This window comes from Bactrocera tryoni, chromosome 4, assembly GCF_016617805.1.
Source record: "Bactrocera tryoni isolate S06 chromosome 4, CSIRO_BtryS06_freeze2, whole genome shotgun sequence".
NCBI lineage: Eukaryota > Metazoa > Arthropoda > Insecta > Diptera > Tephritidae > Bactrocera > Bactrocera tryoni.
This window is the reverse complement of record NC_052502.1, coordinates 26,461,064-26,487,630: the sequence shown is the minus strand read 5'-3', so window position 1 is coordinate 26,487,630 and position 26,567 is coordinate 26,461,064. Positions and strand designations below refer to the sequence as shown.

At 34.4% G+C, this 26,567-nt stretch overlaps 1 protein-coding gene across 1 annotated transcript; it reads left to right on the top strand.

Moving 5' to 3' along the window:
* Window positions 1-1,505: 1,505 nt before the first annotated feature.
* Window positions 1,506-21,762, top strand: LOC120773938 (ethanolamine kinase). The gene is made up of 4 exons (XM_040103150.1): window positions 1,506-2,929; window positions 18,901-19,583; window positions 20,716-21,165; window positions 21,261-21,762. The coding sequence occupies exons 1-4, from the start codon at window positions 2,621-2,623 to the stop codon at window positions 21,358-21,360; spliced, it is 1,542 nt and encodes a 513-aa protein (XP_039959084.1). The 5' UTR covers window positions 1,506-2,620; the 3' UTR covers window positions 21,361-21,762.
* The last annotated feature ends 4,805 nt before the right edge of the window (window positions 21,763-26,567 follow it).

Genomic DNA, 26,567 nt, shown 5'->3' with positions numbered 1-26,567 from the left:
ATACATACAAACATGTAAACATACATATATACAATGTATATAAAATAGGCCAATTAATAGTGTGTAATAACTCTGTTAAAAGACTAATTATTGCATTGTTAGTATTGTATATAGTAGATATATGTATAAATATTTGAAAATGAAAATATGTGTGTACGAGAATGCAAATGATTGTTAAAACGAGCAAATTTTGTTGTTTAGCTAAATAATGATATCCTATATAATATAATATAATTATACATTATACACATAATATATAAATATATATAGTGCATAAAAAACAGTGAATACATGTAATGAAAACAAGAAATATTAATAATAATTTTTTGTAGGTTAGAATAGACAAATGTATTTGTAATTGTTTTTATTTTTGTTTTAATTAATAAGCAACGGTTTCCACAATGTAATTGAATTTTGAAATTCGCTTCATATGAGCACACACACATTTATATATAAAAATAAATTAAAATGGAAAATGTTGAAAAATTCGCACACTAAATTTTATTGCATATTGTTTAAGAAATATTTATAGCAACTAAATATTTTGCGAAATTTTGCTAACCAATGCATAGATGTTTGAAAATAAAAGAGAAATAGTTGTTGTTGTTGCATTAATAAATTTTGATAATTACACTACAGTTACAGTTGGACGCACATACACATGTATATTATATGATTGATTTTTGACTATTTATAAAGAGATTTGCTAAAGCAAAAAGCATTATATATTTTTCTCACTTTTTCCTATTTCGACATTACACACACAAATGGCTGTTATTGAAATAATATCATCTTATGATAATTATCTAATACATTTATGCATTGGTTATATACAAATAAAAGACGTTCTGTACAAAAATGTGTTATTTTACAACACACACACTTAAAAGTGTAGCACTGAATATGAAAACTTATTTACTTACACTTTATTACAAATTATACACTGATAAGTACATAATTATTTACAAAATAAAAAAATACTTAATATTGAAAATTAAAGGAATATAATTATTCAGATTTTTAAAAGTGTGTTACATGTATGTATGTACGTAAGTGAAAAAAACAAAAAATAAATAAATCAGTTATTACTGCAAACGATTATGGTTTTATTTAATTAAATATGCATAAAAAACGTTAGCAAGATATATTAGTATATTAGTAATTATATTTTACATTATTTTCTCAATATGAATCCCTACAATTATGAAGAAATATTAGCAATTTAATTTTTAAATTATTATTATTTTTTTTTAATTTATTATTATTTTTCATTTTTTCAATATAATTTTTTTATTTAATTTTATTAAATTAAATTGGTTTTTTAAAACATCTTTCGAATAGAATTAGTGAGGAACACAATTTGACAAATTCAAATATCTATTTAATATTCACCACAGCAATGGGTTTTGTAGTCCGGTAGCGTTAAAACTGGTATTTCACCACACAGGGCAAAACGCCGATAGCAGACCATGCGAGTGACAGTGTTTTGTGCGCGGCACTCACTCGTTCAGTTTGTAAAGAGATTTGACCAGAATTGGGTGTGCTTAAATTCAAAGTGATAAATATTTAGCATTTATTCGAGTTCTGATTGCATTTAGCAAAGAAAAAAGTTTGTTCGCTGTATAAAAAGGAATTGAATTAACTTGTGTTAAATACGGAAGGATAAGCAAATCCTGCTAGAAAGTGTATTTCACGCATACAGTTGTTAAGGAGAAACAGGAATTTAAATTTTTTGTACAAAGGATAGGACAAAAACCGAACACAGTGCAAAAGGAAGAGAAGAAAAAATTAGCAAACGAAATCCATTACGAGAAAAATCGATAAAAATAGAATCAAATCGGAAGCCCGTCATAAAGGCAAAAGCAAAAACAAAAACGAATAGTCGTGACGACGAGAGGAGCGCTACAACAACAAAATAACGAACAACACAACGTCGGCCAAAGAGCGCATAGTAAGAAACGTGGTATAGTGAAGGAATTTGAAAGTAAAATAGACAATATAGTTGAAATAATTCTTACGCGCTCACAAATATAATCCTCGCGCGCAAAACGTTGTAAGAGATAAGTTGAGATTTTTTAAATAATGCGGTGAGGAGTACACCTATAAGGGAAAGGAGAAAAATCAGCTGATCGGTTTTAGAGGTGTAACGGAGGAGAACGAGAAACGTTTCTCCTGCTACCGGTAAGGAGAACGTTACCCACATAAAAAAGAGCAAAATTTGCTACAGCTGTCCAATCAGCCGTAAAAATAGCCAAAGCACAAAACGTCAACAAGAGAGTGTTGAATTTGTAATATAAACAAAACCGGAAAAAAATATCTACAAATTTAAGCCAATCAAACCATACAGCGTATGTAAACAAATGTGCATATAATCAAAAAATTAAGAAAAATAAAGAAATATATCATTCATCATTTAAATACTACACAGTTTTGTTAAAGTTATTACAAAATATAATTGTTGTCGTCGTAAACTATACAATATACATACATATTTGTAAATAAACATTACAAATTCCTGCTACAAATCAGCAAAAAGTGGCAAAAGTGATACACACATAAAGATTATTGAAATAAAACAAGTACCTAAATTTCTAATAATTCACGAGTGCGGCAAATTAGTATGGGCACAGAAACCAAATTCAACAGTTACAAGGAGAACACCACTGCAACGACTGGTAGTGTTTTTCGTCCGAAAGTAGCGCACAATGGTTCGTCGGCAACAGCAATAGGTGCCGGTGTTGGTCAAAAGTTGCATTCATCAAATGGTGCATTGAACTCTAAACAACAACAGCATAGCGATATCACCAACGGGAGCTCTGTAACTCCAGTTTTTGTACCCATACACATTGGCGACGACGTAATTAGCGGTGCCAAAGAGGTGCTGAAAGTGATAAGACCACAGTGGAATATTAGCCATGTACAATTTAAAGTGAGTACTGAATACCTATTAAAATGTATACATACATCGAATTCATTATTATTTGCATCCAAATTGGAATTTGCCACTGTTAGCGGCCGTTATCGGTTAAAAATGGTTATGTATGCCAGCCCAAACCAAATATTTACCAGCTCAATGTGCCTAAAAGTACACATGTGTATGTACCTCAATCTGAAACCTTGTTTTCTGCAATAAAATACAATTTTTCCTATTGACTCTGTCAGATGTGAAAATATTTGTATTATGTCAATCAAACAGAGTGTGGAAATTTCCATCATGCCGCTTAACAGCTTCGAAGACTTTGCGTGTACATAATATGCATGCATTAGCTATCTGTTCTAATCCGGGGTCGAGGAATGAGTGTAGTAAATTGTTGGAGAAAAAAAACTGCAAAACATTGTAGCAGACGGCTACTCTAAGAATTCCGTTGGCGGGAGGAACTGTCCGCAGTCTCCCCCTCTCTTCTTCACTGTATATAAGTAATTATGTTTGTGCAATTACAAGTATTTACTATATTTAGTTGACGTTATAGCAACCTTTTGTTTTTTTGATGTTAGCGACACAGGAACTAAAACTTTTACTTTTTTAAGGAAGTACATATATTATATAGTATGTGCGTATGCACATAGCGCTAATTATAATTATGTGTGTTCATACATAATACATATGAAAGTATGAGATATATTGTATAATTCGTGCTTATCATCCATCATCATGTCTGTAGTAAAGACTTTTTTGTTTCAGCTTAACCGGATTCTTGTCGCTTGTAGTATAATGAACATCACATCGTTTTACAATAAATAGTTATACATAAATTGTATGTATGTAGTTACTGTTGCTTGGACTGTATGTGTATATATAAATACGGGGGTTTGTGTTGGGTTATGAATATTGTGCCTTATAGCATTATTATCTCTTTAAAGGTTCTCGAAATTTATATTAAAAGCAATTTCGTTTATTGTGCATATGTGTTTTAAATATCTACCTTTACATAGCATATTCTGTTGCTGTAAAGGTTGTAAAAAGTGTAAATTTACTACCTGTCTGCTCGTGAATTGCCTTGCCCTTAATATTTTGCAATATTATTTCTGAAAATTTCAACGCATATACATACATTTTTTATATTCTGAACAGGATATATTAAGTTTGTCACGAAGTACGAGTATGTTACATCCAAAAGGAAACGTATGACCCCCTTTAAAATATGTATATATACATATGTATGTACTATATATGAGTTGGCAGACGAGCTAAGTTGATTTAGCAAAGTCCGTCTGTCAGTATATGCGCAAAATTGTCCCTCAGTTTTTGGGCTATCGATCTGAAATTTGGCATACCTCCTTTTCTCCCCAAGAAGCTACTCATTTGTCGGAACCACCGCTATCGGACTACTATAGCGTATAGCTGCCATACAAATTGAACAATCAAAATCATGTTCTTGTATTGAAAACTTTTTTATTTGACGAGATATCTTCACAAAATTTGGCATTGATTATTATCCGAAGTAATGCTACAATATCTGAATAATGTTTTTAGATCGGATCATTATAGTATACAGCTGCCATACAAACTGATTGATCAAAATCGTAACGGTACTATTTTAAAATGCGATAAATTAATAACTAATACGCCATACATTAAATTTTACACGAAAGATGGTATAATAGTGGAACCGTATCTTAAGACCCGTGCGACCGATTTCAACCAAGTTTGGTATGTAGCATTTCTCTGACGTTTTTATGTCACAGTGTGCGAAATCGGACATGGCCATTTTAAATTCCATCTGAATCTCTTCATTCGAATATACAATTCAAGAAGCAATTAATATAACGTGATAAAACTTTGCCTTTGCCTTTAGAGTATCCCACCTTATGTCCAAACATTGTCCAAATCTAACAAAAACTGTTCTAGCCCCTAGGTATCGAATATTTATACTGAAGTACCCATAGCTGACTGAGTGAATAAAATCGGGTGAAAACCCGCTCTACTTCCCTAGCTTCAATCCTTTCAATTGCAAGAGTATGAAAGGTACGGTTATACCTGAACTTAGCTTTTCCTTATTTGTTATAGACTATTTTTATTTGTGATAGGTATTTTAGCTTTGTTGCAACCGAAGTTCACGTTTAATCTTGTTTAATTATTTGTTTTTTAAATTACACATTCCTCTCACATTGTTTATTGAGTGTACCTGCCGTTTTGTAGTATATTTAAATGTTTATTTTTATGAAAAGCTGCACCTGCATAAACAGACTTTTGAAATATCTAAATGTCGGGCATTTTAACTTACTTGATACTTTTTCATAATTTCTAAATAAATTTTCATGCAAATTAGATGGAATAGTTGTTTATATAACTTTGCATTTACGTTGCATTGTTGATATACGAGTACTACACACACTTAAAAAAAGAAAACAGATCTTAATCACAAACGTTATTGATATTAATGAGCGGGAATTTAAGAATCTGTGATGAACTGAAAAATTAATTCCACTAAATTTTTTATAGTATTTGGAAGCACAAGCGCCGTTATCAATCTTATCAGCCATACAAATATGTAGTGACCTTAGGTGTTATCACTCAGACACATTCATACTTACATGCATAGACTTATGTACGCTTGGCTTTTAGACGTTTTTACGTTGGGTTCATATATACGATATCGGAACATATAAACGGTCCGATCAAAATTGAAGTTTTTGTATGAAAAATGAAATGAAAATAGACCGTTTAAAGTCAAAATAAAAATCTATATATACCCTTTTATTTTATAATAAATGCACCCGTGAAGGGTATTATAGCTTCGGTGCAGCTGAATATAAACTTAAACTTTTTTACTGAAAAATTGTTCGAAAATAAAGTAGTAATTGAATTTTTTCATATCACGTTGGCTGAACTGGGAATTACCAGACAAATACTCACTTTAGACCCTGTCATAAAACGGATGTAAACTATGAATGTTTTTAACTGATTGACATAGGAATTTGGAAGTGCTTTGTTTATATTAATAAAATAGAGGATTGTGTCCCTATGAGTTCTTTTTCTTCTTTATTGGCATAGCCCCTATGAGTATGCTTCTTAAATAAATATTAATAAGATGTTACTTCTTTTCGTTATAGTCGTTGATGCCACTTACCTTTGCGTACATACATATGTATGTACATATCTATGTGTGTACTTGAAGATGTCAAACCGCAGTTTTGTACTTATATCTTTTCCAAGGAAAGCAAATGGGGTAGTCGAATCTGTTAGACAAAATGCACGGGTATAGGGTTCTGCTTATTTTTCACAGTCATATATACTAAATTTGTGATTAATATTCCATTAATCAATAACAATGAAGTATCAGCCATCAAATGGTAATTCAATATTTTTCCTTACAACAACACGTATGCCAAGTATTTACACTTTAGGAAAATGGAAACTTACCCTGGAACTCTAACGAAAAAAAAACCAAAATCTATACAAATTAATAGAATCCGTGTGGGAGCTAAAAAGAAAGACAAGCGCGTGGCTGAGTACATACACATGTTCATTATCGACATACTTTCTAACTCATTGATAAAAAACAAGTGTTTTAGTGTATTTTTTATGAATTGTTGAGTTGCTAGCTCATTGACGCCACACGTATGACCGATTCACATAGTAAAATATTGCTCTGAAATATGTACATACATACATACATACCATATGTGTATATGTGTAAATAATCTTTATACATATATGTATTACATATAAGGCACACGTACATTAACTGTTTTATTATTAATCTCTTTGTAATCAAATAAGCTCTCCTTATGATAAGAGTGTTTATTATTTGACGTCTACCCCGAACTATGTTGGAAAAAAGCATTTACTGATTAATTTTAAAGTACTAATTTCGTATTGTTTTTAGCAACAATGCATTTGTTTTTGTATTTCAACGTTTATTAGATGCCTTAAATGAGTTATTTATTATTTATCATTTAATTGCGTTCTTTGCAAATATTGTGCGCTAAGTTACCTTCTTTGTTTGCCCAAGCTATAAAATGCAGTCGAATACAGCACCAAAAAGGCTTAAAGTTTTAGTTTAGTTATGGTATCAGTAAGTGCTAAAAGTTCTATTTGCCTTTTTTAGTATTAACTCGAGATAAGGGCTAATTAAAACAACTGCATGTATTAAACATTATAATTGCCATAATTATGTAAGTAGTAATTTATTTCCCAGGGAATCCCAGTAGCAAGAGGCACCTGAGGGCAAAAAAATTAAAATAAATAGGCTTGGCCCCGCCCTCTAATAAGTTTAATGTACATATCTCCTAAACTACTAAAGCTACAACCAACCAAATTCGCCTAGCACAAATATTGTAGGAACTTCTACCGACTGTGTAGAAATGGATGAAATCGGATGATTATCTCACTCACTCCCCATATAACTGTACTGTAAAAACTACTAAAAGGGCGACAAATCAATAACTAAATACGCCAGCAATATTAAATTTTACCCCGAGATGGTATGAGAGAGCAGACGGAGTCGAAATTGAACGATGGGTGTGGCACCGCCCACTTTTAGGTGAAATCACATATCTCGGGACTTGCTCGACATCTAAATTCAGCACATAGCATTTTTTGACATACCAATATTGTGCGAAAATGAGCGAAAACACAAAACTTTCACTTTCCTAGTATACAAATGCACGAATAGTCCTTTTGAGGTGTGCCACCCTATAACTAAATATTGCCTAAATCGAATTAAAACTGTTCAAGCCCCTAGGTCTATGTATTACAAATGATTTGAATCGGGTCAATACTTCCCTTAGCCCCCATATACCTAATATTAAGATGAATTTCCAGGTTACTTTATACTGCAATAGTTTCCCAAGATAATTCCGAGAAGATTTTTCGAAATTAAATTTTTTTGTAGAAATAATAATACCAAACAGCAACGGTGCAGTACTTTGAAAATGTAATTTATTTGAAAATGCTGTAATACGAGTATTTTGAACTAAAAAATCTGTGAAAGCCCTGCATAAGACAAGTATAAATATGCTCGTAACTTTGTCAATATTGGCTCAACCGACTTTTATTCTTGAAATATTTTTCATTTAATAAAAAATACAAAATAAAAAATCCTTAAAATATTACCTTCCTTCAGTAAGACTCCTCATACTCTCTTAGTGCTGGCGGATGGAAATTGGACAATGGCTGCATTCTCTTCCTATATACATACGTCCGTTTTGAACCCCTCGTTTATTTGAATTTATATTTTAAGTTATTGTTCTTCTTCTCTTAATTTTATTTTTTATAAATCGGTCTATATGAGAGCGATATCAATGAATTTTTCAAGAATGTTATCTTGGTTTAATGTTGTTGTTGTAACGACAGAAAAAAATTATCAAATAATTTGAAACAAGCCTTTGCCGGCTATAAATCCGGACCTGTTTTGGTTACGCTGAATTTCGTATGAGTTTCTTTTGGCATATTGTGTGTATGTACATATATTGCCACCAAACACTTGCTTATATCTTAGACTAGGTCCTATATAAAGAATAAATCCATTTTAATATCGTGAACTGGCTACATTAAGTTTGCCACAAAGTTTGTAACACGCAGAAGAAACATCGGAGACCTTATTGAGTACATATAAAATTATGATTTGGACGATTCTGTTCCCACGATAGTCGGGTCTACGTAACCGGAACGAACCCGGTCAAGTACTGTCAACTCGGCTGAATTCTTCCGCTACAACAACAACATCAGCTGGACGAGCTGAGTCGACTTAGCCATGTTCGTCAGTCTATCTGTTTCTATATACGCAATCGATCGAAATCGCTGATATCGGTACAAACGGACCGCCCAAAATCTTATCTCTATGAAATTCGGCATTGTTTGTTTTCCAAGGCAGCGCTATGATTTCCGAACAAATTGTTTAGATCGGACCACTATAGCATATAGCTGACATACAAACTGATCTATCAAAATGAATCCCTTGTATGGAATTTTTTTAATTGACAAGATACCTTTACGAAAGTGCACACAGTTTATTGATTAGATTTATACCCTTTTTTTATATATTTTTGTACACTTTTATGAAGGGTCTTATAGCTGCGCTACAGCTGAAGCTAATGAGTTTTCTTGTCTTTATAGGTTAATTGCCCACGACTTGAATTATAAACCCTTTCAATGCTATAAATTTCATATTTCCGACAAAACTTGTTTAGATTTTTATTTGTTTATGTTTTTAGTACCCATAATACTACATACATATTTACATACATACATACATGCATACATACATATTTCCTGTCCCTGAACTCATTTATACTTTATTGCTATTGTTCACAGAGATTTACTAATTATTAACTGTTAACTTTTTGTTGGTGTACAAATTTGATTTGCGTGACTTGTGTTTGAAAGGTAAATAAACAAATTCTGTAATCTGGACATTTACACGCACAAATGTATAAAGTAAACAATGCATACATACATACATACATACGTACATATATACATACATACTAGGTTATACGCCTACATTTATTTATTTTTGCACGCTTTCTTGTACCGGTTTTAGAGATAGATAGACCGGTTTTGCCTTTCATTTCCTATTATCATATAAATAGCTGGCTAAGAAAAATGCAACAAAAACAAAAATGGAAAAAAATAGCCGGTGAATTATTGCAATTTTGTCATAAGACCTTAAGCTTTAAGAATTTATAGGTACATACCATACATATAGTATATATGTATGTACAAGCGATAAGTGCTTATTAGCACCAGTTTGTTACTCATATTTACTTACATACATATATGGATGTGTACATATCAAAGACCCCCAAAAAATATGCTTTTATTTTTATACTTTTGTCATTTTTTGTATTGTCACTTAGTATATAATACCATATATACATATGTATTTATAGTATATGTATTTATAGTATATGTATATTATAAAATATGTATATGGCGCATTTTTGATCTTTGGACCGGGACTGCTGATCCGCGAAGAATCCGCTTTGCTGTTTTTTTGCTGTTGCCTACGTCTTTTAACACGCAATGCTCTTCACCTATTACGTGGGAACACGTCGTTCACGAAAAATGAAAAAAAAAAACGGCGAACGCGCCGCTCACGAATCACTGAAGTTTTATTTTTGTTTACGTCTATATGTGTTTGTGTGCGTGATTAGTATATATTTGAGTATTGTTTGTACAATTGTTGTTATTATTTGATTTTATAAAAAACCGGGAGGTGGAATTAGTGACTTTGTATTATTTCGTCATTATCTTCTACGTAGAAACTTTGATTCACTGTTACATTTGTGGGTGTGTGCGTAGTGGTGACAAGATTTCTCTTTCATTGGTTCTTTGTTGATTTTTCTACTGATACCTCACCGCAGATTATTCATTCTTAAGCTATTCCAAATTGCTCTTCTCTTCTCTTCTCTACTACAATACTACTCTCACCCTCTGCATTCATCATTGAGTACGGCGTCAACGTGGGTTGGCAGCCAAGAATAGATACTTGACTATTGCACTACAAAAATGTGTGGGTATGGGCATGGTCAATTGTATATGTATCCATATATTGCAGACTGAAATATAAATATACATACATACATACATATATTCACACTAGTTCAAAAGAGATTCATAATTATCTGGTGCAGTTAATAAATATTGGGTAGTTAAAAAAAGTCTTTTCGTATTTCTAATCAAACTTCAACTTATTTTTTTAAATTTTATAATTAACTTTATTTAACCAAATACATATGTATGTAACATTTTGGTCGACCACTTTTTACCATTTTCCACTAGAGACATTATACCATCAGTGTAAAAATTTTCTGGTTTTTCGGCGAAAAACTGCGACAAGTAATTTTCACAGGCTTCTCTTGCAGTTAACTTTAGTCCATTAAGGGAGTTATGCATTAACAGAAATAAATGGTAGTCCGATAGTGCAAGATCAGGGCTATATGGTGGATGCATCAAAACTTCCAGCCAAGCTCTCCCAGTTTTTGCCGGGTCACCAAAGATGTGTGTTGTCTAGCGTTGTCCTGATGGAAGACGAAGCACTTTCTGTTGATCAGTTCTGGTCGTTTATTTCGTTTGCTTGCTTAAATCTCATCAGTTGTTGTAAAATGTAGAATTAATCGTTCGACCAGGCTGGAGCAGCTCATAGTGGATGAATGTTTTCCAATCGCACCAAACACTCAGCATAACCTTTCGAGGCGTTAATCCTGGCTTTTTGACCATTTGTTGATCTTCACCACGTTTGGATTTATTGTCGTATTTGATCCATGTTTCGTCTCCTGTTATCATTCGCTTTAGAAATGGTTCGATTTCATTTCGTTTCAGCATTCGGTCCATTAAATTTTTCACAGATAATTCATGTGGTACCCAAATATCAAGTTTCTTTTTGTAACCAGCCTTTTTTTAAATGATGAATGTTAAGTTCCTTAGGTTGTCATGGCTGCTTATGTGATGGTGCTGGTCAATCTTTTCCATAATTTCATCGACTTTTTCAACGATAGGTCGACCAGAGCGAGGTGCATCTTTCACATCGGAATTTCCGTACTGATACAGCGTCGTCTCCGTAAACTTCACAAATTTCATGTGTGACATTCTTACCTTTTTGATGCAGAAATTTCAAAATATAGCGAGTTTCTTCATTATTTTCACTCATTTTTGAACAGCTGTAACTTTTTTTCAACTTCCACAATGTGATTGGTAACACTGGAGATATACAACGAAAAGACTATCCAATACTTTAATATCAGACTCGCTTGGTCCTAACGGAATCCGATGAGCTAGCTGCAGGGGGCACCCTTACCCTGCTTACCACGTAATGAGTATGAGTTGGATTCGCGTTGTCATCTTGCTCTCAAGCACTAGTCCATCCTCGGTCTATGGACTTCGCGTGCGCTGGACAAACGTTGGTTGTCTATCAGCTATTGCGCGACTGAGAGATCTACTGAGCATAGGGGTTGTTACTAGACATTGTCCAATAGGCATTCATGCTGTAAGGCTTGCAATCCAGTCGGACCCAAACTGTCGAAAGTTGTATGAAAGAAGGTGAGGTGGTAACTTCCTGGTATTTTCTTCTCCATTGTCCACATTTTGCAATGTGGAGGCAAAGGCGAAACTGACACAAGCCGCCTCAAACCTTCGTGATTGGTTCAAAGCGCTTCTATTGGACTAGAATATACGCTGTCCAAGTGATATCTCGGTGAGGATCGACCTTTTAACCCAACCTTTCCTAAGCATGATTTTTTAAGTTTAAATTAATTTCTCGTCCATCCTATACAGTATTATCTCCTGCCGAAAGAAATTGGTTGAGTTTAAGGTGTAGGAATTTTGGTACCAAAAGCATTCTGAATTAACGTAAACTTATCTATTTTTATTTATTCCCTATTCATTCAGTGATATTTTGCAATTGATTACTCATGATATATGTATGTATATACTTATAGATAGATAAATAGATAATTGCAGCAATATATACTGAATTATTCGAAAATCACGCGAAATTTCGCAATTCACATGATAAGATAAAGACAGCTGTGAAATATCAATTTAAAAATTAGTGTGTATACAAACATACACATAGATTTTCATATATATGTATGTATATACATACATACAGTATTGGACAAAACTAAAGCACCCTCTAATATTTGTTAGGAAAAATTGTAGCACGATTTTTTAAAAGTACGTTATTCGTTGAAGACGTTAGCAATAAACCGTTACAAATATTATTGCGACATTTTGTAAAGAGATTTTTGACGTCGTCAGTGTTCAGTTGCATTTAGAGTTTAAGCATAAAAATTAGCGGAAAATACTTATTCAGCCGACTTTACAAATAAAATAATAAGTAATTGACAAAACGGTTTATCTCAACAAGAATGTGGAATCGGAATTCGCACGACCAAGCATGGCCAAAGATTTCTGTGTTTGAAGAAAATTCAGCTTTATCGAGATGTGTCGAGCAAGAACGCATTTCATACCCAAAATATCCACTAAAATCATTCAAACGGACTCGGGAGAGATATCGAGCTCCTCTGCCATCTCTCCAACACTTGCCTGACGATTTTCTAGCACCATCCTTCACTTTTTATACTCTTGCAACCAGTTGCTACAGAGTATTATTGTTTTGTTCATCTAAAGGTTGTATCGTATCACCTAAAACTAAGCGAGATAGATATAGGGTTATATATATATAAGTGATCAGGGTGACGAGGAAAGTTGAAATCCGGTTGACTGTCTGTCTGTCCGTTCCTCTATCTGTGCAAGCTGCAACTTGAGTAAAAATTGAGATATCTCCTTCTTTAGTACAAAAACTTTCGAGTTCGCATGAGCGTAATCGGACCACAACCACGCCCACAAATCACCATTAACCGGAAACATGTAAAAAGTGGAGTCAGAAAGAAGCTCTCCGTCAAACTTAGGTTTAGGATTTAGAATTACTGCAGGCAGAAGTGGCTGCTATTAAATTAACACTAAATTTTCTGCTCTGAAAGGCGATTTTTTTCATTATAAAAATTTATAGTACAAATGATTATAATGGCTACGGTCTTCTACGGTATACAAATTCATAACGCTCTTACCGCCACTTTCCAAAATAACGACTTCACTTAATAATAGTTGTTGTCAGACATTTGTAAATATTTCTCATTATCTTGGCAATAAATCACATTGTTATGTTTTATGGGAATCACTCACGATTTATTAGCAATGGAATTTGTAGGTTTAATATATGAACCATTCAGTCAAGCATGCATATAGGCACATCTATCAGTCTCTGATGTTACCAGAGAAATAAAACAATGCAAATGCAGTCACATGGTAGCTAATTATTATTGCATTGTTAGCAACAGACAAGTGTGAAACTAATATATAGACATAATAAATGTGGATTCATATTATTACACACTAAAACAGATTGCCAGATAAACAAGGCTACTGAGATTATTGTTATCACCATCAACTAACATTTAATTCCATTTGCTTACTTACTCCAAATAAAGTTACGGTGTGTATTAGCCTGTTTTACGCAGCCACACAAATAATCATAATTTCTATGTTAATTACGTCGACATAATTCGCGACAATTTATTAAGATTTTGTCTGCATAATCCAAAATTTGTAAGCCTATGTTTTCATTAGCCCTTATCTTGCCTTTATCCATATGCCTTAAGTCCTTAGAGATATTACTTTTTGCGGATTTAAGACTACCCACATTAATCTTGTGATTATTATATTTCTTTTTAGAAGAACTTGACCATGAAAATTATGTCTTTTAGGATGAGTCGAATTTTAATAGCATTTTAAACCATACAACTGATAGTCTCAACTGCCTCGGACAAGTTTTGTGTCGAAAATTTGAGGTTTTTCAGAATTTTTCGAACGTTCCATCCTGATCAAGTTCTGTAAATATTTTATTTACCTTGATTTTTCTGCATTCTTGGTTCAATATAGTAAACTAATACTTCTGCAATTCCATCCATTGATATGAGATTTTTTATTTCATGATTGCCAATTGCTTTAGCATTAAATAATAGATAATCAGAGCGTTTAAGATCAGACCCGAAAAGATGATAAAAACCTTACGCTTATGAAGAATATGATAGCTTTATTTGTATAAAGCCAATGTGGTCGTATTGAATTAAAAAACTATATATTTTTTGCCAAGTTTAGAATAATAGCCGATCTGAGGACATCCATAATTTATACTTCCTCAATCAAACCAAATATCAAACTAGATTGATCCACTCATGAGTGGTTGATAAATCTGTTTACTTATATTATTTACTTAGAATGCGCAAAGTGACTAATTACAATTTTCTGAATTAACGCAAACTTATTATCTTTATTGTGTGCAGTTAATTTGATTCAGTGATAAATTGCATTTAATTACAGTCGATTCTTGAAATGACAATAGATAATTCCAGTAAAATATACTAAATTACTTGAAAATAATGTGGAATATTGCAATTACCGCTATAGAATGAGATATGGCGTTTAACAGCTCGGAAATGCCAAAATCCAGATAATTCGTAAAATAACATACATATAGTATATATCAATATTAATATAGTTACAATGACTTATAAGAACAAATATTACTCCTTGCAATGTTTATATGAAAACTTAAAGAATGAAGTGCCGAACATATAGCGCGCGACAGACTGCAAGCGACATCTGTCAAATAATAGGTTGTCAAAAAAGTCTTGCGTTATTTTCGCTAGTTGGCTCTGAAAGCGTGTAGTTCTAGTTTTATTCGTCGCATCGGGTCATGCTATACCTTTTTGGAAAGCTCATTTCACGCGCTAACACGTGTTTGATCAATTGTCGTTTCCTTTAAGTCGTTCGTGAGAAGAGCAAAATAAAGAGAAAATACGGCATATTTTACAGTACTACTACGCCAATAAAATTTGTGCAGTTTATGGACCCGATACAGTTTCCATTTCCACCGCACAACGATGGTTTCAACGTTTTCGTTCTGGTGTAGAGGTGGTCGAAGATGCGCCACGCTCCGGAAGGCCTGTCGTCGAAAATTGCGATAAAATCGCTGAATTGGTCGAAAGAGACCGGCATAGTAGCAGCCGGAGCATCGGTCAAGAGCTGGGCATGAGTCGTCAAAAATTCATTTCAATTGCAATAAAAAAAAAATTCAATAAAAACACCGCAAGACTTTTTTGACAACCCATTATTAAAATAAACAAGTTCTTAGGAACACAGATATTGAGGCAGCTGCACAACTACATAACTGTGTCCATAAGAATGTGCGTATTTTAATATTTGACAGATGTCGCTTCCTGTTTCGTTCCGGTTACGTTGCCAAAATCTGGCAGAGTCGATTTTCATAAGCTTATCTTGAGGTGAAGTTTCTTATTTTTCTTTACCGGCGAACGCGCCAGTCGTTTCTCTTTTTTGCAATATGGCACCGATTGGAGATTCCAAGCGAAGCCAGGTCTTTCTCCGCCTGATCTTTCCAAAGGAGTGGAGGTCTACCTCTTCCTCTGCGTCGAAAACTTTCAGAGCTGGAGTGTTTTCGACCATTCGGACGACTTGACCTAGCCTCTGCCTTTTAATTTGCTGAAATATGTCATTGTCGTCGTATATCTCATACAGCTGCTGAGTGCGCTCAGAAAGCAGGAATGCAAGTCGAGTAAAAAACCGTTGCGCTGTCTGTTGTGATTGCAGTTTCTCGACGTCGAACTTCCTTGTGTTTGTTGGCGTGCGTTTTTTGCTGCACAGAGGCGGGTGCGAATCTTGGCTGCAACAAGATAGTGGTCCGAATCGATGTTAGGACCTCGGAGCGTACGCACGTCGAGAACACTGGAGATGTGTCTCTCGCCTAACAAAACATGATTGATCTGGTTGGTGGCTTTTGGATCCGGAGACAGCCAGGTAGCTTGATGAATTTTCTTATGCTGGAATCTAGTACTACAGATAACCATATTTCGGGCCCCGGCGAAGTCATCAGCTTCAACCCATTGAGGATGTTTCCTCGTGGAAGCTGAATTTCTCGATCGTTGGGTCAAAGATACCTTCTCTGCCCACCCTGGCGTTAAAGGATAAAAAAGAAGGCATCTTTGGTCACACTGTCCTTCTCTTCCGTCGGGGCGTTGGCGCAAATCAGCGATATGTCGAAGAACTTCAATTTAATGCGAATTGTGGCTAGACGTTCCAATATATCCACCGGGTTGAATCCCAGGCCTCGGCGGCGAAGCCTCTCTCCCATCACGAATCGCACACCGAATTTGCGTTCCTTTATATGACCACTGCAGTAAATGCCACAAGGACCTACTCGCCTCAGTCCTTGTCCCGTCAGCTATGTCAGCCTTCACTCTAAGGAGGACATCAACCAGCCGGGCAGCGGTACCTTCCTAATTAAGGGACCGGACATTCCAGGTGCATGCCCTCAAATCGTAGTCCTTAATGCGTTTGCCATGGTCGTTATGGAAAGGGGGGTCTCTCATCCGAGGCTGTTGGTAATTTTTCACTGAAGGCGTTTTTAACTTTAGCTCGTCTTCAAACGGAGGTTTTCGTGAGCTGTTTGAGCCATATGTAAAAGAATCGTTTCTGGCCATTCCCAAGTGAATGGCGATCAGAAACCTTTCTTCGCTTGCGTGAAGTTGTACACATGACTCCATCCTTCGGTGAAATTTACACCACCAAAATCATTCGCCATGGACAGTAACAGGTAGTAATCACTTGGTGCCAGGTCCGAATGATTAAAGTGATTGCATAAGGGTATCCCAACCAAGTTCTCAGAACTTCTGGCGTGTAACTATCGATGTTTGTGGCTTGGTATCATCCTGATAGAATACAATTCCTCTTGACCAAAACTGGCCGCTTCTGGGAGATTGCTTCCTTCAGCTAGTCTAGGTTTTGATAGTATATGTCCGAATTAAGAGTTCGGACTTAGGGGTGTAGCTCATATTAGATAGGTGATGGCCAGCCAATCCCACTTTCTAACGTTCCTAACCATCAATCCTGGTTTGCCCAAGGTTTGAGCCGACTCACCGCGACTGCAATCGTTTTCCTCCCACTTTCGAACTTTTGCAAGTTGAAATCAGAAATTAGATCCATGAAGTGTTTTTGGGTTAATTCGGACAGCACCCATGCAACGACCACATACATCCAGGCTAATTTAAATGATTTTTTGTTCAATGTTTAGCTCCCGGGCATTTGAAACATTGAAGAAATGTCGGACACAATTTCCATTATTTTATCGATATTTTCCACAATTTACCGACCAAGTAAGGGTTGTAAAGCACCTTTGAAATGAAAATGAAAGCAACGGTATCGAAGAAATCAACCATGTTCCGCTGCTATTTCGCCCTTATCGAAGAAAATTTCTGAACTAGAGTGTATTTTCTTATTATTATCTTATACAAACAATACCGAGTCGAGGAACCACAAAACCATATGAGAAATTTTTTAGTACGAAATCTTATCCTCCTGAGGATCAGATTATGTTTAAGGTTAATACTTAAGGGTCTTGCTTTACGTTTTTATACTCTTGCAACATTTTGCCTCAGAGCATAATAGTTTTATTTATCAAGGCTTCTTTGTTTCCTGCTCAAAACTAGATTGCAGTCAATACTTTTCATCACGGAAATGTCCATCAAGAAATCAAGACTGTCAAATATAAAGTAATAAATTGAATAATTGATTGGAACAGCAAACACTTCGACTCAATTTGTTAAACAAACATATTGACTCAGTCGTTTTGTGAAATTTATTTTAATTGGCTAAAGACTTTATCTGAACAATCAGCACTCTGCTAAATTAAATGATTGCATTAAATTCACGGCGGTGAATTTTTGAAAGTGATAAAGCATCACTTAACCAAAATTTACTTTTCGTTTATAAAAATGTTCACAAAATTCTAGTGTGTTTGTGTAACGTGTGTTGTAAGTGTGATAAAGTGACTATAAATTGGCTTAATTTAATTGAAATGCGAGTTGAGATAAACTCAGTTTAAATCAACAATGGCGGCATGGATAGTGATCGTGTGATGGGGTTGACACCAGCTGCGGGCAGTAAGTGTCGGCCAACAAATTGTGTAAAGCAAACCAATTTACATCACTGCAAGAGGACAAGGTCATTGCAATGAAACACTAATTTCACCAATTTTCCACTTGTTGGTGTACACTGCGCACCATAAGGATTAATTTTTATGCTGCAAAGCATAACCAAAGGCGCACACAGCCGATTAATCAATTTGGAAAGCAAAACAGTGTTATCATGTCAAGTGCTCGGTGTCACGGAATGTACTACATGCACATAACTACATGTATGGTATTTAAGTGCATGCCCCGCCAGCAATGATTGTTATGATACATATCATTTAGTGGGCACCTATTAGGCACACAATTGGATGATACACACGGAATGGTTAGCGACAATGAGGCAAATGAATTCGTTCCATATACAAATTTATAATGATCATTATTTGTTTTTTTGTGCAATTCTAGAAATTCACCGATGGCATCACAAATAAGCTTGTCGGTTGCTTCTATAATCCTCCACAAACCACCACCACCACAGCAACAACAACAAACAACAATGGCAATGAAATCGACACAGGCAGCGCATATGGCAATGACACGCCCAACTCACCCTCAACTTTGGCATCGTCCACACTGTTGGACGACAACAATGACTCGGGCAATATCAGCGATACGGATACATTGGATTCAGAGGTGACTACGTCGAGTGCACTTGACATAGATAATAGTCATAATGCCAGCTGTGCTGTGAATACGAAGGATGAAAGTCACAACAACAGCAGTTCGATCAGTGATAGCAATGTAGCACTGGTGCGTGTCTATGGTAATAAAACCGATCTGCTGATCGATCGCAAAGCCGAGACACGCAACATACTGCTGTTGCATACGTACGGTTTTGCGCCGACACTGTTTGCAACATTCAAAAATGGTTTAGTTTACGATTTTGTACCTGGTGTAACATTGAAGCCAACTAGTGTTTTGGAGCCGAAGATTTGGCGTTTGGTAGCCACACGCATTGCCGAGATGCATCGTCGCGTGCAGGTGCAGGAGACGCCAGCTGCTGAAGTGGTGCCAATGTTGTGGCATAAGACGCAAAGTTTCTTCGATTTGGTACCTGAACGTTTTAGTGATCCCGAGAAACACAAAAGGTAATTGCCACCGTCGAAATACGAAATTTATTTCGTCACATGCCAAACTCATTATTTTATAGGCCACCCCAACCCAAAGAATGTTTAGAATGCAATGAAGGACTTGGATGGGGGCGGCGGCAACGCGGCGACCCAAACGGCTAAGGCTCGGGCCATACAGGCTTCAGCTGCGGCTAATGGCGTCTATATATATTGCGGCAAGAACGTTGTTGCGGGCGTTGATTTACAATCGATTGGGCATGTAGCGAGAGGAGGTATGGGCAATGGAGAGTGTTGGAGTCGCGTGGCGGTGTAGGAACGTTCTTAATTCAATGTCACACGTCTTTGCATGTTACGTGGCGTTACATGGCGTTTGATTCGAAATTTGTCGTGTCTGTGTTTGCGTACGGCTGTGTCACTTTAGAAAAGCACGAAACTGCATGCATTAAAAAAACTTATTAAACGTCAGCCGTTGATCGCTTGCTTGTACGTTGGCGCTCCTTCGTGGGACTGCTCGTGGCACGCGTTGAGCGTCCATAAGTTGCTAACAGGCGCACGTATTGGATCTACCTACTCGAAACTCGTCGCTCGCACTTCTTCTTCGTCTATTTGTCGTTGTGTCTTCTTTGCTCGCTTGCCTACACCCGCTCACTCGTTCGTTCGATCGATCGCCTGCTCATTCGTACCATTCGATTTTCGATTCCATATGAAACTAGTAATGTTTTTTACTTACTTTTATTAGAACTAAAAACACAAATCATTTTAGATAGCATTCTCTGTTGCCTCTAACATATTTATAAATCAATTTTATAACAAAAACAAAAATTAATTTAATTTTAATTACTTGTTTGCATTAGATCTAAATTTATATGAAAAGAGGTGTACTTACATATGTGTATGCATATGTACAACAAAAAAAAAATCACTTCATTCAAAGTAAATGACATTCATTACTATTAGCTTAGCAGACTCACATACACACACACGAACACATATAGAAATAAGTATATAAAAAATATATTGCAAAAGTTGTAAGCAATTAAATTGAACGCTTTTCTTCTTGATTTTTTCTCTTCCCCTCTGTGCGTTGCGCAAATTTTTTTTGCCTTCACTCACACATGAAACCACCTACCCCACACGCCCCCAATTACAGAGTTGAGGAAACTTTCTTGCCCATAAAACGTTTACGCGACGAATTCAGCGCGCTATACAGGCGGCTCGAGCGCCTGGGCAGCCCCGTGGTATTCGCCCACAACGATCTGTTGCTGGCCAATATTGTCTACTTGGAAGCAGAGCAGCGTGTCAATTTCATTGACTACGAATATGCCGATTACAATTTTCAGGCATTCGATATTGGAAATCATTTTTGTGAATTTGCCGGCGTTGACGAGGCGGACTTCTCACGCTATCCCAAGCGTGATTTTCAACTTGCTTGGTTACGTGTCTATCTGCAGGAATATCTGCAACGCTCCGACATCACCGACGCCGAAGTGGAACGTCTGTACTTGCAGGTGAACCAATTCGCGTTGGCCGCGCACATGCTCTGGACCGTCTGGTCGCTCATACAAGGGGAACATTCCAACATCGATTTCGATTATGTCGAGTAAGTAGCAATGCTTATATATTTTTCAAAATCATAAAAGCATCAATTATTAATTTTTACAAAAATTTAAAAATTTTTTTTGCAACAAAACGCAGATACGCTCACATACGTTATGCGGAGTACAAGAAGCATAAATCCGTATTAGGCTTGGAGGATGAAGCGGCAGCTGAGGACGACGTTGCGGCGGCAAGTTAAGTTTACCATATGCACACAGCGCATCCAAACACGCCCGCGCGCCTGCCAGCTGCTAGCTGCTGAGCTGAGCATGAGAGTTTAACTCGAATGCTTGCTGGCAGTGGCTGAAATTTTAACGAATCCGGTGTTATGAAGGCAATCAGGCGAAATCTGCGCAAATAATACAACAACAACGTTTAGTTAGCAACGTTTATTTCAACTCGATACGTGTGTCTAATAGCTTGATAGAGCAGACATAAGCAAAAGTTTGTATATTCACGTAAATTCGTTTCATAGTCGTGCTGCATGTGTGTGGCGTACGGTGCATAGGTCGTAAATAACGGTGAAAAATTAAGTTATTTAATTTTGAAATTGAAAAACAAAAAACATTCCGCAAGCATTAATTATTTAAATACGATTTTTATGTAATACAAATTGTAATTATAAAATATGTTAAAGATATTGGAAAAAATAGCAAACAAACAAACAAATAGAAACTAGTAAGCCAGAAAAAGTGTTGACAACGCATTGTGATTTGTTTTTAGTCTAGTTCGCAAGCATTATCGTTTTAATTATTATCTAAACATAATCTCATTATTCAACTGCATAGAGTACTTTTAAGTGTTGAATAAAAGGGTAGCTGTCTACATGCTGAAGCCACATTTTCTTCTAAACGGCAGTTTGTGTTAGTAGAGTATCCCTAAAGAGAAATTAACTTATAATTGGCGAAAGCCTGGTCTTTTCCGAACTAGTTTCAGTGCGAAACTGCTTGCTATGAACTAGTCTGCTCTGACTAGTTATATTACAGTGAGCCAATTCTAGTAGCAAACTGGTGTATTCGCCACAATTTAGATTTCAGTCAAGAATTTCTCGTTGCAAACCAGCATTTTTTTGTTGAGTAAGATATTTTTTGCTGTAGGAAAATATTTCTTTTAATATTAACTGCACGCTAACATTTATTTTCTAACCTTACTTTTCTATCGCATAAAAAATACATACTTTAACTACTTAAACTATCATTAACTTGAGTTATCTATAGTTTTATTTCATATTATAAAATTATATTTGCTGGAAGGAGGAAGTGGAGGAAGTATAGTTTAATTGGCAAAAATTGTGCGGAAAAGTATTGAAAGCAATAATAAAAACTAACATTTATAATGTTTAATAAATTAACTTAGCTCTTTCTAAAGTTACATATTTATGTTGAATGCAGTCGTTAAAACCGTGTCATAATTTTATATCCCAAATAAAATTAAAAAATATGTAATTTCTAGCCAAATTAATCCATGTGTTGTTCAGAGAATCTAAAACCGCAATAATTTCCGGTTTTTGACACATTTGTCGAATAGTTCTATACTAAAGTTGTATTTAACGTATCTCACTTTTAACTCGTGACATTTAGTGCTGAAAAAATATAGCCAGCGTTTTAGTAAATTTGCACTACTGAACTAAAATAGATTTAAAGATTAAAAGCTTTATATTTTCTTGAAAAATCATTACAAAATATTGAAAAAACCCAAAATTTGCTATAATCTTTCACTGTAAAACTAAAATAGAGTTATGGCAGACAACCTTCCGATTTTTTTTTTAATAAAAAAAGATTTTTATATAATATTTTATTCTTAAAAATGTTAAATATTTATCCAAAGCGGGTTCTAAAATTTCAATACTAAAGAAATTTCAAAACTTTTATCTTTATCTAACCTTGAAATTTACAAATTTTGCGATAGAATAACTTTGAGTGGTTAATTTTTTTAATATTTTATTTAAATTTAATTTCACACTTTTATGCTAAATTTTCAATTACTAAACTTTTGTTTTGTTCATTAAGTAATTTCGTTTCTTTAATGCAATTTAAAAAACTTTTTTGATCGTGTAAAACATTTTATGAAATTATACCATATATTCTACATTTTGAATCTATGCCTTCTTTTGCCGTCATATACATATAATATATTTATAAACTTTCATAAACGAAATTAATATTCTTCAAGTTTTGAATAATGTTAATGTTAGATACTCTTTCTTCTTTACTGGCGTAGACACCGCTAGCGGTTATAGCCGAGTTACGATTAGATAACCTTTATCTCTTGTAAAAACAAATAAGCAAGTCTAAAATACCTGAAATTTTGCAAAACTTGCTTGAGTCTCTAAATAACCTAAAAAAGAAACGTTTTACCAAAAAAACTTGTATTCAACAAAATTTAAAAAGTTCTTAAGTGCAACACACTAGTTCAGTGTTATCTAAGATTTCCTTCAAAACCACTTTTTTCTAAACAAATTATAAAGATTTTTAAATAAAACTTGTAAAAACTTATAAAACGGACAGATGTGGTGGTGATATGTGCATTGCTAGTAGTGTGACAATTCAATTTTGCTGTTATTGCCGTAGAAAACATCCCCAAAGTAAATTCTAAGAATGCTGGAGTTGACAATCCTTAGCCGGATAACACTTCACACAAACTAACTGTCTATAGCGCTCTTTCTAGTTCATTTCACCCAGCATTTTTGTACGATTTTTTTGGTGTAAGGGTTTCTAAATTTACCACTTATTTTGCATAAACCATAGTCTTTTTGAATTTATTCTTATAGAAATGCTGCTATATTCCAAATAATACGGCATTTCAAAATATATTCTAAATATACTGCATTTCTCAATAACATCACGATTTATTTCAAATTATTATGATATTCTATACTAACAAATAAATAACTTGTGAAACTTGTTAAGCCATTTCGAACTTTCGCTTATTTTTTTTTAATTTAGTAGTGGTGCTAATTAGAAGTGTTACAAGCAAATCAATTATTTGCGCATGCTCTTTGGTGTAAGCAAATTTTGTTAGTAATATTGAGGGAATATTGATATTTTTTGTTAGCAAGGGTTATATATAGTAAACAAGCATACACATAACATACAAATATTACGCGTAGCTCTCTTACAAAGACGTCGAAACATTTTTGTTAAAAAAAGCAAACGCATGTAACAAATTTTTACCAAATTAAAAATAAAAATATTAAAACCGCAAAATATGTTTATAAAATTAGTGCTCAGTAGAAGAAGAATGTTGATGATCGGTCTTAAGGAATACGTGTATGTATGTATGTAGTATATGTGTATGTTACAAAATAATAATTTAATATGAAATAGTTGTTAGAATGCAATGTTAATAGCGGGGAAAAAGTGGGTAAACTAAAACATATACTTGTAATAAGAAAAATATATATAAAGTGCATAGTAGTGTGCATAAAATACTACACACAAACGTATAAACAAATATTATTACCTATCATACCAATCAATAATGTTAATGCAAAAAATCAATATCAATAACTAAATATACAAAATTATACTATATGTATATGTATGTATATATCATTCTATTATAATATTATAACAAAAATATATACATATACATATACAATATTAATCATTGCGTATATTTTTTAATGTTTGACAATTTGTTTTTGGTTTTTATTCTAATAAAACAAAACTGTGTACAAATCAAAGTCGTTTTATCATTTTTTCTTCACAGTTTTTAGAGCAAATAGCTAAGAGCACAGCACAGCTTTGAAAATTTTTACCTAATAATAGTTTTATAATCGGCTAATGTTATATAAATTATTAACCGAAGAGTCTTTAGTCTTTCTTCGTCGCAATTTGTTTTTCACCTCAGTTTTTACTCCACTGGACAATGCTGTTTTCTTCCTTCACTGCCACCAGATTGCATTCAAAACGATTCCGTCTGCTCAATTTTTGTGATATCAAATTGGTTTTTTGTACTCGTTTTTTTCTCTTTAAGAAGTTGCTAATTTGTCGGAATCGCCGATTTCGGACCACTATAACATATAGCTGCCATTCAAACTGATCGATCCAAATTAAGTTCTTGTATGAAAAACTTTTTTATTTAACAAAATATCTTCACAAAATATTGTTATAGATTAGTGCCCATGGCAACGATATAACCTACGAACAACTTGTTAAGATCGGACAACTATAACATATAGCTTCCACACAAACTGACCGATCAAAATCAATATAAATTTGTTGTTGTTGTTGCTGTAATTGTTATCTAAATCTGCTGGGGTGGTAAGGTTCAGGTTAGTTGTCATCGCAGTCATTTAACGGCAGGGGTCGGACCATAGGGAGAGGAGGTTAGATGAGTAGAGTTTGCTGCAAAGAGGTGATTAAAGTCCTGCGGTTACTCATTGCATGTTGGATATTTATTTGGTATGTCGGGGTCAACTCTAAATAAGTAGCAGTTTAACCTGCTACAAACTCCAGAACAAGCTGCGCAAAAAGTGAGTTTTTTTGTTAAGGTTGTCCATATAGAGAACCTTGTATACCCTTTTATGCTTTAATAAATGCAACTGTGAAGAGTATTATAGCTTCGATGCAGTCGTAGTTAGCGTGTTTTATTGTTTTTAGATTAATTTTGGGTCGTATTATCGCACTCACGACCCACAGAGTAGTTGTTACAAGTCTAACCTTTTTTCCTTTAAAACGACACCGGTGAAAGATTTAGTGACTAAATATATATTATTATATGTAGTTCGATAGAGCATTTTCGTGTTGCTTCTTACATAACAAAACTTTAAGTCCAGTAAAAAATCACATTTCGAACTGATCAACGATTTCATTGTTATGAACGAGTAATTTTTTCATATAAAAAATTAAACATTTTATTAGAATTTTTTATTGTTACAAACATACACTATTAACGAAGAAATTCTGAAATTGTTGAAAAAAAAATATTTTAAACTCGGCCATTGCGACGCCATTTCCGGTGACCACTAGGAAAAAAGTGCGCCCTCGTTGCCAGGATAACTTCTTACAGGATCATCTAAAGTGAAAAAATACGTATTTTAGTTAAAACCTTAACTTAGAACTTGAACGAAGGAAAAAGACTGAAAATTGAATTTTTGGTAGACATTTTTACCAAAAAACAAGAATAAACGTTAACTTCGGTTGCACCCTTCACAGGTGCATTTCTCTTAGTAACTATGTGTTAAGTTTGTATGGAATGCTATAGTAATTCGTTTTGAACAATTTTTTTGGAGATTATATTGTTACCTTAAGCAGTAATCCATGCCAAATTTCGAGAAGATACCACGTCAAATGCAAAAGTTTTCCATACCAGCACTAGATTCCGATCATTCAGTTTGTATGGCAGCTATATGCAAAAGTTTTGTCTTAGAAAATAATCTATACCAAATTTCGTGAAGATACA

What these genes read in the sequence shown, in the direction of transcription:
- LOC120773938 (XM_040103150.1), top strand. Translation starts at nt 2,621, where the DNA reads ATGGGCACAGAAACCAAATTCAACAGTTACAAGGAGAACACCACTGCA. An exon ending in TTAGCCATGTACAATTTAAA is followed by an intron (nt 2,930 to 18,900) that starts GTGAGTACTGAA and finishes GTGCAATTCTAG; the next exon opens with AAATTCACCGATGGCATCAC. An exon ending in GATCCCGAGAAACACAAAAG is followed by an intron (nt 19,584 to 20,715) that starts GTAATTGCCACC and finishes CCCCAATTACAG; the next exon opens with AGTTGAGGAAACTTTCTTGC.